The sequence below is a fragment of the Octopus sinensis genome, linkage group LG2, assembly GCF_006345805.1.
Source record: "Octopus sinensis linkage group LG2, ASM634580v1, whole genome shotgun sequence".
In the NCBI taxonomy this organism is placed as follows: Eukaryota; Metazoa; Mollusca; class Cephalopoda; order Octopoda; family Octopodidae; genus Octopus; species Octopus sinensis.
The window spans coordinates 33,971,630-33,986,716 of record NC_042998.1 but is presented as its reverse complement, the minus strand read 5'-3'; the positions used below and the strand labels follow the sequence as shown (position 1 = coordinate 33,986,716).

General features: G+C 38.4%; 1 protein-coding gene across 2 annotated transcripts in view; it reads right to left on the bottom strand.

The window, feature by feature from the left end:
* Positions 1-15,087, bottom strand: part of LOC115232332 (H(+)/Cl(-) exchange transporter 7) — an 89,497-nt gene that overhangs the window by 20,773 nt on the left and 53,637 nt on the right. For both annotated transcript variants that reach the window (XM_029802160.2, XM_029802161.2), the window contains exons 15-20: positions 14,665-14,834; positions 10,727-10,778; positions 8,445-8,572; positions 7,046-7,131; positions 3,067-3,196; positions 1,328-1,417 (exon numbers count right to left, since the gene is read on the bottom strand). In XM_029802160.2, the coding sequence (XP_029658020.1) occupies positions 1,328-1,417; positions 3,067-3,196; positions 7,046-7,131; positions 8,445-8,572; positions 10,727-10,778; positions 14,665-14,834 (656 nt within the window). The remainder of the gene's footprint in view (positions 1-1,327; positions 1,418-3,066; positions 3,197-7,045; positions 7,132-8,444; positions 8,573-10,726; positions 10,779-14,664; positions 14,835-15,087) is intronic.

Here is a 15,087-nt window from a genome sequence, read left to right as displayed (position 1 = left end):
TGTATACACACACACACATGTGTAAAGAATGGGCATCTGCACAGCTTTTGATTGCCAATTGCATTGACAAAGAATTTGTTAGCTTGAAACTACAACAGAAGGGACTTGTCCAAGATGCCACAAGGGAGATTGAACCACAAACCATTTGCACGGTAAATGAACTTCTGAGCCACACCGGTGAGGATCTCTCATCAGAGGGCAGAAAGGTAAAAAAATCTTCTAGCTTTCATTTTCTTTTATTTGTTTCATTCATTAGACTGTGGCCATGCTGGGGCACCACCTTGAAGAATATTTAGTCGGATGAATCGACCCCAGGACTTATTTTGTTAAGCCTGGTACTCGTTCTTTTGATCTCTTTTGCTGAACTGCTAAGTTACAGGGACATAAACACACCAACGCCAGTTGTCAAGTAGTGGTGGGGAACCAACACAGGCATTCATGCCCACACACATACATGGTAGGCTTCTTACAGTTTCCATTGATCAAATCCACTCATAAGGCTTTGGTCAGACCAAAACATGGCACCTTGGACAAATGTCCAAGGTGCCATGCAGTGGAATTGAACCCAAAACCATGAGATTCGGAAGCAAACTTCCAACCAAATCAATGAAAATCCAGGTGCAACACAAATAACTGGAAAAATGCCTTTTTAGAGCAAACTAATTGTAAAACTGCTTAGTTTTTTTTAAATAATTAATTATTTGGTAAAGAAGAAGTGGTCTGTGATGATGACCCTGTGGGAGCAACCTGGTGGAGGTTTCTTTTAAACTGTTGAAATTGATCATCATCATCGTTTAACGTCCGTTTTCCATGCTAGCATGGATTGGACGGTTCGACTGGGTTCTGGGAAGCCAGGAGGCTGCACCAGACTCCAGTCTGATCTGGCAGTGTTTCTACAGCTGGATGCCCTTCCTAACACCAACCACTCCGTGAGTGTAGTGGGTGTTTATTATGTGCCAGGTGAGGCTGGCAACGGCCACGATTGGTTGGTGCTTTTTACGTGCCACTGGCACGGAGGCCAGGCGAGGTGGCGCTGGCAATGGCCATGTTCGGATGGTGCTTTTTACATGCCACCGGCACTGGTATCACAACTACAATTTCCATTGATTTTTTTATCAATTTCGATTGCCTCAACAGGTCTTTGCAAGCAGAGTTTTGTGTCCCAAGAAGGAAAGGTATGCATAAGTGGACTGGCTACATCACAGGTTATGGTTTCACTAGCTGCAGATAAAACATGATGGTCAGTGATAGGGGTCAAGAAGGTTGACATTTAGGGTAGAAGGTAGAAATAAGACAAGCATAGAAATGGCAGTGATTGGAATTTTACCTTCATTTTCAAAAGAACCAATAATTGTGTGCGCAGTATCATTCCTCGGTAAGTGCCAAAGGTATTCGATTCATCTGGGTTCCTCATATGCTACAACATAGAATATATGGAAATAAGGAATGCACATTGGACAAAATTACAAAAACCACAACGAACAAGACAAACAAACTGAAAGGAAATAAAATAATATGGCTGTCATTAAAAAACAAAACATCTCTAGGCGCAGGAGCGGCTGTGTGGTAAGTAGCTTGCTAACCAACCACATGGTTCCGGGTTCAGTCCCACTGCATGGCATCTTGGGCAAGTGTCTTCTGCTATAGCCCCGGCCCGACCAATGCCTTGTGAGTGGATTTGGTAGACGGAAACTGAAAGAAGCCTGTCGTATATATGTCTGTGTTTGTCCCCCTAGCATTCGATGCTGGTGTGTTTACGTCCCCGTCACCTAGCGGTTCAGCAAAAAGAGACCGATAGATTAAGTACTAGGCTTACAAAGAATAAGTCCCGGGGTCGATTTGCTCGACTAAAGGCGGTGCGCCCCAGCATGGCCGCAGTCAAATGACTGAAACAAGTAAAAGAGTAGTGTTTTTTAATAAGTGGACAATAATTATGTTGTGCCTTGAGAGGGTCATAATGCCAATAATAGTAACACTTGCATTGATTCAATACCACTTCTTTATTGTTAGTCAATTGGTTAAATATATTTGACCAACTAATTAATTGTTTCTTAATGTGCTGGTTAAACAATTGATCGGTCATTAATAGTTTGCTTCTGAACTGGCTATAGTTAAACCAATATATTTAATACTTATACAATACAGAATAGTAAATGAACAATAACAAGCGTAACAACACAAACAATAAATCCAGTTTGTTAAGCAGTTAGATTAAGAACCACACAGATTATCACCATCATCATTTAATGTCCGTTTTCCATGTTGGCATGGTTACAGGTCCCTTTTCTAGATGCACGAAACACTTATGATTAGTTTTAATAAAAATCTTCTGTTCAATTGTTAAGGACCCTTAAGCATTTAGTTAGTATTAGTTTATTTGTAACTAAGTCTGTTTAGAACTGTAATCACAAATCGACCAGACCATCAGATGCTGTTATACACCACTGATCACAATACACTTCCAATTCTCTCTTGATTGCGCCATTCTTTCCATCTTGACTCAAATTGTTTAAATCATCTTCCCATCATCGTGGGGGCCTTTCAAGTGGTGTTTTTTTCTGTTCCCCTGGATACCACTCAGTAACTACATGGGTCCACCTGTTGTCTGTGGATCTTGCGACATGTCCGGCCCAGAAGAACTTGTGCTTTCAGGACTCTGCAATCACATCATACACTCCTGTCTGTTCTCGAATTACCTTATTCTGCACCAGGCTCCAGTCATCCATTTTGGCTTGGTTTCTATGGCTTGATGCCCTTCCTAATGCCAACCACTTTACAGAGGGAACTGGGTGCTTCTGAATGTGCTTGTGGTGATATTTTTAGCATGGATCTTTCTATGGACCCTTTGCCTCAGAGCCAATCAATGTTCTATCCTCATCATTGCAGCCTACATCACATTTGCATATAAGAGTGCATGTAGGGCTGCGATATTTTGGTAAATTGAAAATGAAGTTAGTATCTTTAATTCTGTCAGAGATACTAACTATTGGACTACAGCCAGATTAGGAAGAAATATTTAAAGACCATCACCTTTGGGAGGGGAGATACAAAAGACAGATTACTCACCATAGGAGCATAAGGGTCATAGTTGTCCACAACAGGGAAACCATTGTGGCTCTCATGGAGGAGAATATCCATCACTCGGCCAACTTGCTCGACTCGTTGCAGCACTGTAACAGGATGACTCATCACTTCACTGTAAAACAAAATAAAATAAAAGCCTCAAACACACTTCCTTGCAAGCACGAGTCCTAATTAGACAGCTTTTTCAGGTGAGATGCTTTTGGTGTTGTGTAAATGGGAGATAAATATAAAAATGCCAACTCAGAACAAATAACACACCATCAGGACCGTAATCATTTAATATCTGTTTTCCATTTTGGTATGAGGGGGTCCCAACCTTATTTTGCTTGTGGACCCCCTGAGAGCTATCTTATCATCTGTGGACCCTCTATATGAACATGCAAATTTTTGAAATAAAATATTTGTTTTTAGGTTAGTAAAAACTAACAATGAAACAATTTCGTTATGTTCATAACATAAATTCCAAATACAAATCTTGAAAATTTCAATAAATACAGGTACATCTCCTAGAAAACAAAATTTATATATGGACCCACAAATTGCAATTTTTTACTCGTCGACCCCCTTAACCCTTTCGTTACTATATTTCTGACCAAATTACACCCCTTATGTGTTTCAATTAATTTCTAACGTTATCATAAATTTAGTCTGGTTTCATTAAACAACTATAACTTTTTTATTTATCGATATATTAATCTGATTTTTGGAAGATAATTTAATGAAATATTCTCAACCAATTCTATACTATAATTTTTGTCACAAAGTGACTCTATTTGCAGGTAGATACAGGTAAATTCCACAAAATATAAAATTATTAAAATTTTGTTCAAACATCGCTATAGAAAATATTAGCTAATATTCAATTGGGTATACAACAAAATTTTACGATAGAATTTGTTATTCTGGGTAACTTTCTGATACCCATAATAATATTTATGGCAAAATAGGCCTTAATTTCATTTAAGGTTGTGGGAAACAACAAACTATCGTTTCTTTCGTTTTGTTTACGTTTAGCGTAACGGTTCGTTTTCGCTGTAATGATTTCAAATAGGCTCATTCGAAAAAGTAAATAGAAATAGCCTAAGGCTTTACCCTTCTGGGAAAGTCTGTGGCTTGGTCCAGTTCCTGCAGAAAAATCACCGAAAGAAACAGTTTTTAAATTTTCACTCCATTCAGGTGCCAATTCGTTTTCTTTATCGCTATCGGAGATCTCAGATTCACTGTTTTCACTTTCGGAAAATGAAACATCAAATTCATTATCAAATACCATGTGCTTTTTTTTTTCAGTCATAGAGTTAGATTTATGAAGGTCTTCAGTAGAAAATCCTTCGAATTCTGATTCGCTGCTTGATATAATGAAATTCGTATCCATTTTTTGTCAGAATTACAAATTTTGAAAACACAATAGGAACAAATTTCGGAAAAAAATCTCCCAAAATTCACGGAATTAAAATTACACTTCGATTATTGTACAAAACTGTAGTTGAACTGTTTACGAAGTGTAATACGTGTTTTCACAAATGTACTGAAGAGATTTGCTCTGATATTCTCAGTTAAATATGAATAGGTAAATTCGGGCGGCTTTGGGCGGTTTGGTTTCATAAACCAAAATTTTTTTCGGGCGGCTTTGGGCGGTTTGGTAACGAAAGGGTTAAAGCTTCTGTGGACCTCAATTGGGAACCCCTGGGTTAGATAGTTCGACAGCAACTGGCAAGCCAAAGGGCTGCACCAGGCTCCAGTCATCCGTTTTGGCTTGGTTTCTATGGCTTGATGCCTTTCCTAATGCCAACCACTTTACAGAGGGAACTGGGTGCTTCTTACATAGCACTGGCAGGTTTTATAGGAGTAATATAATTTGCATTAACAGAACTGAAGGTAGCATCGACCAAGTTTGTTGATGAGTTGATTGCCTAAGTAAGGTGTTAGTTGAATGAAAAGTTGGTTACAGTTAAAACCAAAGTAAAAAACAAGAATGTGTAGGGGTCAAATTAAAGTTTGAATATATTCTGGTTTCAATGTTTATAAATACAAAAGTATAATTAACTTTTTATTATACAAGGATGTTTGCAAAAGGGACATGAAGGCTTGCGGCATCAATATTAGCAACTGGGAAGCAGTTGCCAACAACCATGGAGATTGGCGATGTACCGTAAAAGAGGAAACACAAAGGAGCGACAGAGGGAGAGAGGAGAAATGGAAAGACAAGAAAAAACGTCAACAAGAAGCTATGACATTACAACCAGCCAGGCAAAGTCTTCGCTACATTTGCGGCACCTGTCAGAGGGAGTGTTTGTCCAGGATAGGACTACACAGCCACAGCAGGAGATGTATTAGGACATGAAATGTACTGCGCAACTGCATTGTCTCCTGAGACAAAAAGGATGCCAACAACAATTAGCTCCGATGGGATTTGAACTCAGAAGTAGGAGAACCATAACTATACACTACAAACATTTTTTAATACCTATGATACTTCATAAATCTCTTCTGATACTTGCATTCTATTTTGATGCTTTGTTACTGAAATGCAAGGAAATACTTGTAAGGGAGAACGAGGCTTGTATAGTTTTCTTGACTTTTGAGAAATGAAAAGCAAAGTCTTTAACCCTTTTGTTACCAAACCGCCCAAAGCCGCCCGAAAAAAATTTTGGTTAATGTGATCAAACCCCCCCGAATTTACCTATTCATATTTAAATGAGAATATCAGAGCAAATCTCTTTAGTACATTCGTGAAAACACGTGATTATGCTTCGTAAACAGTTCATCGACAGTTTTGTACAACGATCGACGTGTAATTTTAATTCCCTGAATTTTGGGAGATTTTTTTCCACATTTTTTTCGGCATCGATTTTTCTTCAACTTTGAAAATGGATAGGAGTTTCATGTTATCAAGCATTGATTCCAAATTGGAAAATTTGTGAAGCAAATACTGGGTATTGTTGTGGATTTAGTTTTTATACAGGGAAACTAATGTTAGTCAGCATGGCTTAGGGTATGATGTGGGTTGGAAGTTATTGTTTGAAGCGATCAATGCGGAAACAAACTTACGCAGAACGTAAACAAACACAAAATGGGGGTTCAAATTTCGGAAAATTTGTGAAGCAAATACTGGGTACTGCGTGGATTTAGTTTTTATACAGGGAAAATAATGTTAGTCAGCATGGCCTAGGGAACGATGTGGTCTGGAATTTATCACTTCCATACCATAACCAGGGCTGTATATTATTTTTTGACCGATTTCTTTAGTTCGGTCAAACTTACGGTGGATTCCAGTATTTCACTTTATTCCACCTTTATGGTACACCTGTTGTGCATTAAATTCAACTGATGATATAGTGACGTGCACAATTCTTCTTTATCAAAATTTTGTTGCATACCCATTTGAATATTAGCTGATGATTCATTTTCTATAGTGATGTTTAAACAAAATTTTAATATTTTTACCTTTTGCTCAATTTACCTGGATTTACCTGTAATTAAAGTCACTTTGAGACAAAAGTTATGCAATAGAATTGATTAAGAACCCTTTCTTTAATTATGTTCCAAATATCACATTAATATGTTAAGTAAAAAAGTTACAGTTATTTAATGAAACAAGCCTAGATTCATGATTATTTTAGAATTTACTTGAAACTCATGAGGGGTGTATTTTGGTCAGAAATATAGTAACGAAAGGGTTAATGGGATCTGAACTTAGAATGAAGCAAAGAATAATAAAGTTAAGAAGCAGTGAGTCTAAAACTGTTCTGACTCACTTCTCCCCCTTCAAACACTTTTGTTTATCATATTCATAAATATTGATTATAAAGTTTATGGACACACTACTGAATGCAGCATGAGAGAAGGAGAGAGAATTAAGGAAAAGAGAGAGAATTGGGGGAAAGAGGGAGAGAGAATTAAGGGAAAGAGAGAGGGAGAGAGAATTAAGGAAAGAGCAAGCCTGCCATTATATTTAACTTACTTGGCATTCAATGAAGATGCAAGATCAGATGGCTGCCATCCAAGCAATGGAACTCCTCCAAGATGTATGTGAATATCATAGATACCCTGTGTAGGAAAAAGAAGGAAAAAAAAAAAAGATAAAAGAAATAAATATAGGTGAAAAAAGAAATTAAATAAACAATAGCATTCCAAATAAATTTAGAATATTATTCCAGCAGAAAATTAAATTAAATAACATTTTCCAGAAACAAGAGTAACAACACTTTTATGATTTTCCTTCAGGTTTTCAACAATTTATAACAATTTCTACTTCACCACCCAGTACCCCTGCCATGTTCCTCAGGTGTGTGTACCATGGTCTTTTGACAATGGTAAAGAGTAGCGTTTATACACATCATATAATCGGATTTATTTGTGATTTTTTTTTGCTTCATCAGTTTGTTATGTAAAGTGTTTACAATTTGAATTGTGTCAGTGTTTTTTTTTTTGGTGTTGTTTGCGTTTTGTGTGAAGTGTTGGATGGTGATGGAGTTGTCCAAGCATCTTACTCTATGGATTTTGTTCATCATTTAACGTCTGCTTTCTATGCTGGCATGGGTTGGATGGTTTGACAGGATCCACACTACATTTCATTGTCTTTTTGGCATGGTTTCTACATCTGAAAGCCCTTCCTAATGCCAACCACTCCAAGAGTGTAATGGGTGCTTTTTATGTGGTACCAACACCAGTGTTTTTCACATGGCACCAACATAGGTGTTTTCATGTGGTACCAACATGGGTGCTTTTCATGTGACACCAACATGGGGTTCTTTTCATGTGGCACCAACATGGGTGCTTTTCATGTGGCACCAACATGGGTGCTTTTCATGTGGCATCAGCACCAGTGCTTTTTACGTGGCACCATCACCAGCGCCTGTCACATGGCACCATCACCAGTGTATGTCACATGACAGCATCTGTCACATGGCACCATCATCAATGTTTTTCCCAAGGTACGAGCACCAGTGCTTTTTGGGTGCTAGAGGATGAAATAGGTTCTTCCACTATTTGTATACAATCACGAACTAGCAATTCAGTTTGCACCTGGCTTGTATGTGATTCAGGTATGTGATGTTAATAAGCTGCAAAAATTATCCATCACTACTGAATGGGATTAGGGGTGAGTTGTTTCACCTGTCTATAACATTCAGGTGTTTTAACACCCACTGCTTTGAGGGAGTCATCCCCACTGTTCTACTACGCAGTCTATGGGTGAACAAGCTAAACACATACATTGGGTATGTGTGATTGATTATATGTATTACAAAAAGTCAACAAGACAAATGTCAAAAAACAAACTGCAAAAATGAGAACCTCTGATTTACACCATTTGCCAAGTTTTACCAAATAGAAGTGGTGGGAAAAAAATATGTCCTTACCTCGTTAAAGCAGTCCCCTACCCATTTTGCCATGATGATAGTCAACATAATAGGAAGACCGTACGAGATGTTGGCTGTGGCTTCAATTATGATGACAGTGAGACTTATAGTCATACGAACAACACCACCTGTTTTTAATACAAAAGAAAGAAGATTCGTTTTAAATTATTTTTTTTTTTACAATGTAGTTTTTTTATCACCACTTTACATTGCATTTACCATACTTGCATATAAAAGATCATCATCACCATTTAATATCCATGTTTGCATGGATTGGACAGTTTGACAAGCACTGGCAAACTGGAGGGCTACTCCAGACTGCAGTTGTCTGTTTTGGCACGGTTTCTATGGCTGGATGCCCTTCCTGATGCCAACCATTTCACAGAGTGTACACTGTGTTTTTTACGTTTTATAATTTATGAGATGTTTTATTATAAAATAAATAACCATGTAACGTTATTTTTTTATCATAAGGGCACAGAAAGTGTGTCTAAAGCCAGCTGGAGACGATGATCTCCTGGGGCTAAAAGCGACAGTAACACCCACCCTTAGTGGTTAGCCATATTGAGATGGCTAGTATACTTTACATTATTTTTTTTGTTATAAAAAATTTAGTTGCTTAACACATTTTAAATCTGCTTTGTTTACAGCATTAAGCTCAGCCACTCATTGTAGTTCTAGTGTTAGATCTTTTGAGCTGAGCAGAGTGAAATGTCTAGGCTATGGGGACCCCACAAGGCCTAACTGGTTGACTGTAAACCATGGACAGCCTCAATCAACTAGTTTCCATCCAATCAACTGATAACAGCAGTACTATCACTTTACAGAATGCCATGTAACAAAAATAAGAAAAGCTAACCATTCCTGATCAACTATCTTACATAGAGAAATATTGGTTTCAAATTTTGGTACCAGGCCAGCAATTTCACAGGTAAGTTGATAACATCAACCCCCAGTGTTCAACTGGTATCTATTTTATCAACCCTGCAAGAATGACAGGGACATGTATTATATGTATTAATGTCCCCAGGGGCATTTGAACTTACAATATAAGAAATGCTGCTAGGCATTTTTTCTGGGAGTATCGATTCTACCAGCTCACCACCTTATACATAGAAAAATATTGAAGAGGCATGGCCATGTGGCAAGAAGCTTGCTTCTAAGCCACAAGGTTCCAGGTTCAGTCCTGCTGCATGGTACCCTGGCCAAGTGTCTTCTACGATAGCATAAGGCCAACCAAAGCCTTGTGAGTGGACCTGGGAGACGGAAACTGAAAAAAGCCTGTCATATTTATATATATATATATTTAAATAATGAATTTTCTCTGGAGAATATCCTTTCTTTGTAGTTAGATCATATGTGATCTTCTAGCGTATGGTTATCCACCTAGTGGTTTAGCCCTAAATATATATACACACACACACACACATATACGCTTATGTGTGTGTGTCTGTGTTTGTCCCCCACCTGCCATCGCTTGACAACCGATGTTGGTGTGTTTACATCCCCGCAACCTAGCAGTTCGGCTAAAGAGACCGATAGAATAAGTACTAGGCTTACAAAGAATAAATCCTGGGGTCGATTTGTTCGACTAAAGGTAGTGCTCCAGCATGGCTGCAGTCAAATGACTGAAACATGTAAAAGAATAAAGAGATACTCTAATATACGTGCTGTACATCTCCAGACTTTCCATTCCACATCCATTTTCTCGTTTGGGTTTTCTTGGAGAGAATGTCTTCAATGGAACACTTGTTGTGCTTAGTCTTAATTTTAACTCACAAATGGATTACTCTTTTACTTGTTTCAGTCATTTGACTGTGGCCATGCTGGAGCACCACTTTTAGCTGAGCAAATTGACCCCAGGACTTATTCTTTGTAAGCCTAGTACTTATTATATCAGTCTCTTATGCCGAACTGCTAAGTTACAGGGGATATAAACACACAGCATCAGTTGTCAAGCAATGTTGGGGGGACAAACACAGACACACAAACATATATACACACATACATATATACGACGGGCTTCTTTCAGTTTCCATCAACCAAATCCACTCACAAGGCTATTGTTGGCCCGAGGCGATGGTAGAAGACATTTGCCCAAGGTACCATGCAGAGGGACTGAACCCAGAACCATGTGGTTGGTAAGCAAGCTACTTACCACACAGCCACTCCCATGCGCATGTATGATTGATACTTATTTTCTAATCACAACATATTAATACAAACAGTGCACAGAATCTTTAACAATAACAAGAAGCAGAATGGAAAGAACCAATTCTTACCAAGCATAGCTGCAGCACCAATCAAGGCATATTTTCCTGGATCTGCAAGTTTCTGAAATTTAAAGAGAAAAGTCAATAATAGAAGTTTTCGAGCAAACCCATCATCATCATCGCTTAACATCCGCTTTCCATGCTCGCATGGGTTGGACGATTTTGACTGAGGGCTGGTGAACCAGATGGCTGCACCAGGCTTCAATCTTGATCTGGCAGAGTTTCTACAGCTGGATGCCCTTCCTAGTGTTAAATTGATAATATGAAGTCTGTGGAGCAACAACTAGCTAAGCTGACAGGGATCTGTCTGGTTGGTCTAAAGATCATGGGGTCAGGGGTTATATCTCATTATTGATATCAAGTCAATGAAATATGCTGTGATTGAGAAGAACCGACAACTAAAGTGAGATCACAGCCAGGCATGTCTGGCCCTGTTAAGAATACCCCTGATGCGTTGTCGATATATGCTTGAGAAGACCTGTTGAGTCAAGTAAAACCAATATCGTAGCTGTGGCCAGTGCCCCGAGTGGCTCCCATGCCAGTGGCACATAAAAAGCACCATCTGAATGTGGCCAATGCTAGTACCCGCTAAATGGCCCCTGTGTTGGTGGCATGTAAAAAGCACTATCCAAACGTGATCAACGCCAGCCTCCTGGCCCTGACTGGTGACACGTAAAAAGCACCATCCGAATGTAGCCGATGCCAGTACCCACCCGCTGACTGGCTCTTATAGTAAAAAGGTGTGAAAACACCCAGTTTGTTCAGTGTCGCCATCTATTAGAAATCTCAGACATCGAGTTTTTTTTAAATGTACCTAAGAGAGGCAACTCTGAATGAAGTTAATGAAATTGTATTACCATAAGAGAGATTCTTTCTCCACAGTAACTGCAGTGTATTTGCCTTTTAGCAGTTGAAATATGTGATAAACATATTTCAATGAACCTAAAATATTCATTATATATATATCATCATCATCATCATCGTTTAACGTCCGTTCTCCATGCTAGCATGGGTTGGACGGTTCGACCGAGGATCTGGGAAGCCAGAAGGCTGCACCAGGCTCCGGTCTTATCTGGCAATGTTTCTACAGCTGGATGCCCTTCCTAACGCCAACCACTCATATATATATATATATATATACACACACACGATATGGGCTTCTTTCAGTTTCCACCTACCAAATCTACTCAGAAGGCTTTGGTTGACCCGAGGCTATAGTAGAAGACACTTGCCCAAGGTGCTACGCAGTGGGACTGAACCTGGAACTATGTGGTTGGTAAGCAAGCTACTTACCACACAGCCACTCCTGCAGCTACAGTTAATTTGAAATATTTCACATACAAATCAGACATAAAAATAACATCAGTAGTAATTCAGAATCAGTTATTTTCCCATTTTTTACATTTTCTAACTAGAGTATCCATGTATCTACCCTACAGCAAGACATCTATCTGTCCCCTCTATATCTTAAACTGCTCAAATAGCATAAAGCACCACCCCGTCAATACTACTCACCCCTCACATTTGAAAGGTTTTTGTCTTTGAAGATATTTGGTGACCCTGTTGATGCTGGTGTCACATAAAAAGCACCCAATACACTCTGTAAAGTGGTTGGCATTAGGAAGGGCATCCAGCTGTAGAAACAATCCCAAAACAGATAGTAGAACCTTGTGTGGCTCCTGGCCTTGCAGGCTCCATGTGAAAGCCTCCAACCCAGGCCAGAATGGTAAGTGGACATCATTGCTGATGATGATAACATTTATTTTAAAATGTTTTTATGTTTTCAGCATACCTAACTAATAACTAGGTGCCATTTCTTGTTAGTCTTAAAAGTCTCTGTTTAAATATCATCAAAACAGTGAATGCATCACAAAATCCATAAATAATTGAGTGAAGCCAGAAAGAAAAATAAGATTTTGAACTCTTTAGAAATTAAAGTATTTAGTGATTTTATTTACATTATTTACATTTGACAGATATTTGTCCTCATCTTGTTTGTTGTTAACACAACGTTTTAGCTGATACACCCTCCAGCCTTTATCAGGTGTCTTGGGGAAATTTTGAACTTGGGTTCTCATTCCTAAGGTATTTTTCAATGTTGTTGCTGTTATTATTCAGATCACTGCCTGGAATCAAACTCAGAATCTTGGGGTTAGTAGCCTGCACTCTTAACCAGTATACCATATGCCCATTATTGCCCACAGGCATATAGCATAGTGGTTAAGGGCGCGGACTACTACTAACCTCAAGATTCCGAGTTTGATTCCAGGCAGTAACCTGAATAATAACAACAACAACAACAACATCGAAAAATACCTTAGGAATGAGAACCCAGGTTCGAAATTTCCCCAAGACACCTGATGAAGGCTGGGGTATATCAGCTGAAACACTGTTAACAACAAACAAGACGAGGACAAATATCCATCAAATGTAAATAATGTACATAATTCCTCATCTCTTAAATATAGAACTGTATGTAATCTTATATATTGAATTATTTTCATAGATACAATATACATTAATTCCTCGCCATATTACAGTTCACCTATTGCGGCTCATTATTTAAGCCTACATCAATTCCTTCGTGCTGTTGTTTTGCATTTATAATAAAATAAATATATAGAAATTATAAAAATAATTAAAATAAATATACAGTACAGTACTGTTTCTACTTTGCAGATTTTCACCAATCGTACGAGGTTTTGGAACATAACACTTGTGATAGCCGAGGGATTACCATATTTCATTAATTGCCAAGATTCATAGTAGCATCACCATCATCATTTGCAGTGATAAATGCATTTTCCCTTAATTAGCACAAGCGATACAGATTTCCTGAAAAGCTGTTTATTTGGCAGACACTTTATTAAGCACAATTCATCATCATCATCGTTTAACATCCGTTTTCCCTGTTGGCATGGGTTGGACGGTTCGACCTAGGTCTGGGAAGCCAGGAGGCTACACCAGACTCCAGTCTGAGCTGACAGAGTTTCTACAGCTGGATGCCCTACCTAACACCAACTACTTCATGAGTGTAGTGGGTGCTTTTTACGTGCCACCGGGCCAGAGGAGGCTGGCAAACGGCCACGATCAGTTGGTGCTGTTATGTGTCACCAGTACGGACGCCAGTCAAGCGTCCAAGTAAAAATTGTAAAATGCAATTTAGCCATTCCATTCTCAATCATTCTTTGCCCAAGCCTGCTTCAGTTATCATTAGGCCTTCACCACCCTACACACGCAGACCTGAGATGGTCTTAAATTAATTGCTGTTTGATATCCATTTAGCAAAGACATGCAAGATTCATTAGGTTTTACATTGTGTGTGTTAATATTTCCAATTGAAATAAGGCAGCAAGCTGACAGAACCATTTGCATGCTGGGCAAAATGCTTGGCAGCACTTCATCAGTCTTCATATGCTGAGTTCAAATTCCACCAAGATCAATTTTGCTTTTCATCCTCTAACCCTTTCGTTACCATATTTATTTTGAGATACTCTGTTTCTTTCAATTAATTCTAAATATAACAAAGAATTTAGTAAAATAACTTAGCTATCATTTAGCTAGTGTTAGGAACATAAATTGAGACTAAGGTTTGGTGGAAGATTTTAATTCAGCACTTACGAAAACAAGACATTTGTACTGCAGAGCAAGAGCTGGTTTCAGCCGGGTTGGTAACGAAAGGGTTAAGGGTTGATAAAAATGAATACCAGTTGAACACTGAAGGGGTGGGGGGTCAATGTAATTAACTTATCCCCTCTCCCAAAATTGTTGGCTTTGTGCCAAAATCTGAAATAAATATTTCTGAGTGAAATGAATATTTTCTCTCTTATTAGCTAAAACAAAACTTTTTTTTTTTTCAATATCAAACAAAACAAAAGAAAATAATTTAATTTAATTTAATGTAAATAAAGATACAATATTAAGAAATTCTGCATTGCACTACGTACCATATCTGGGAAAATATATCGCATGAAAAGGCCAACAAGCCTTCCCCAAGCTCCACCAATTAGGAAACAGGGAATGAACAGACCACTCGGGATAAGAAGACCATACGTCCACAATGACATTATGAAGTAACATAGACATATAAATAGTAAAGTTTCCCTTTTGAAAGATGCTGCAATGAAAAACAAAGAACATGGTTTCAGTTAACCCTTCAGCAATCAGATTCCTCTCTCAAATATAATCATGCATTATATTGTAACTTCAAGATTTCAATGATGTTTATTTTTAGAATGATATTGTAGGGTAGGTGTGAGAGACTGGATCTGGCCAGTTTGAACATAAAACGGGTAGAATATTTAGGCTGGATGTGGCTGGTTTAATATGCTGTAGGGTTAAACAAGACTATTGTCTCCAAATACTGTCAC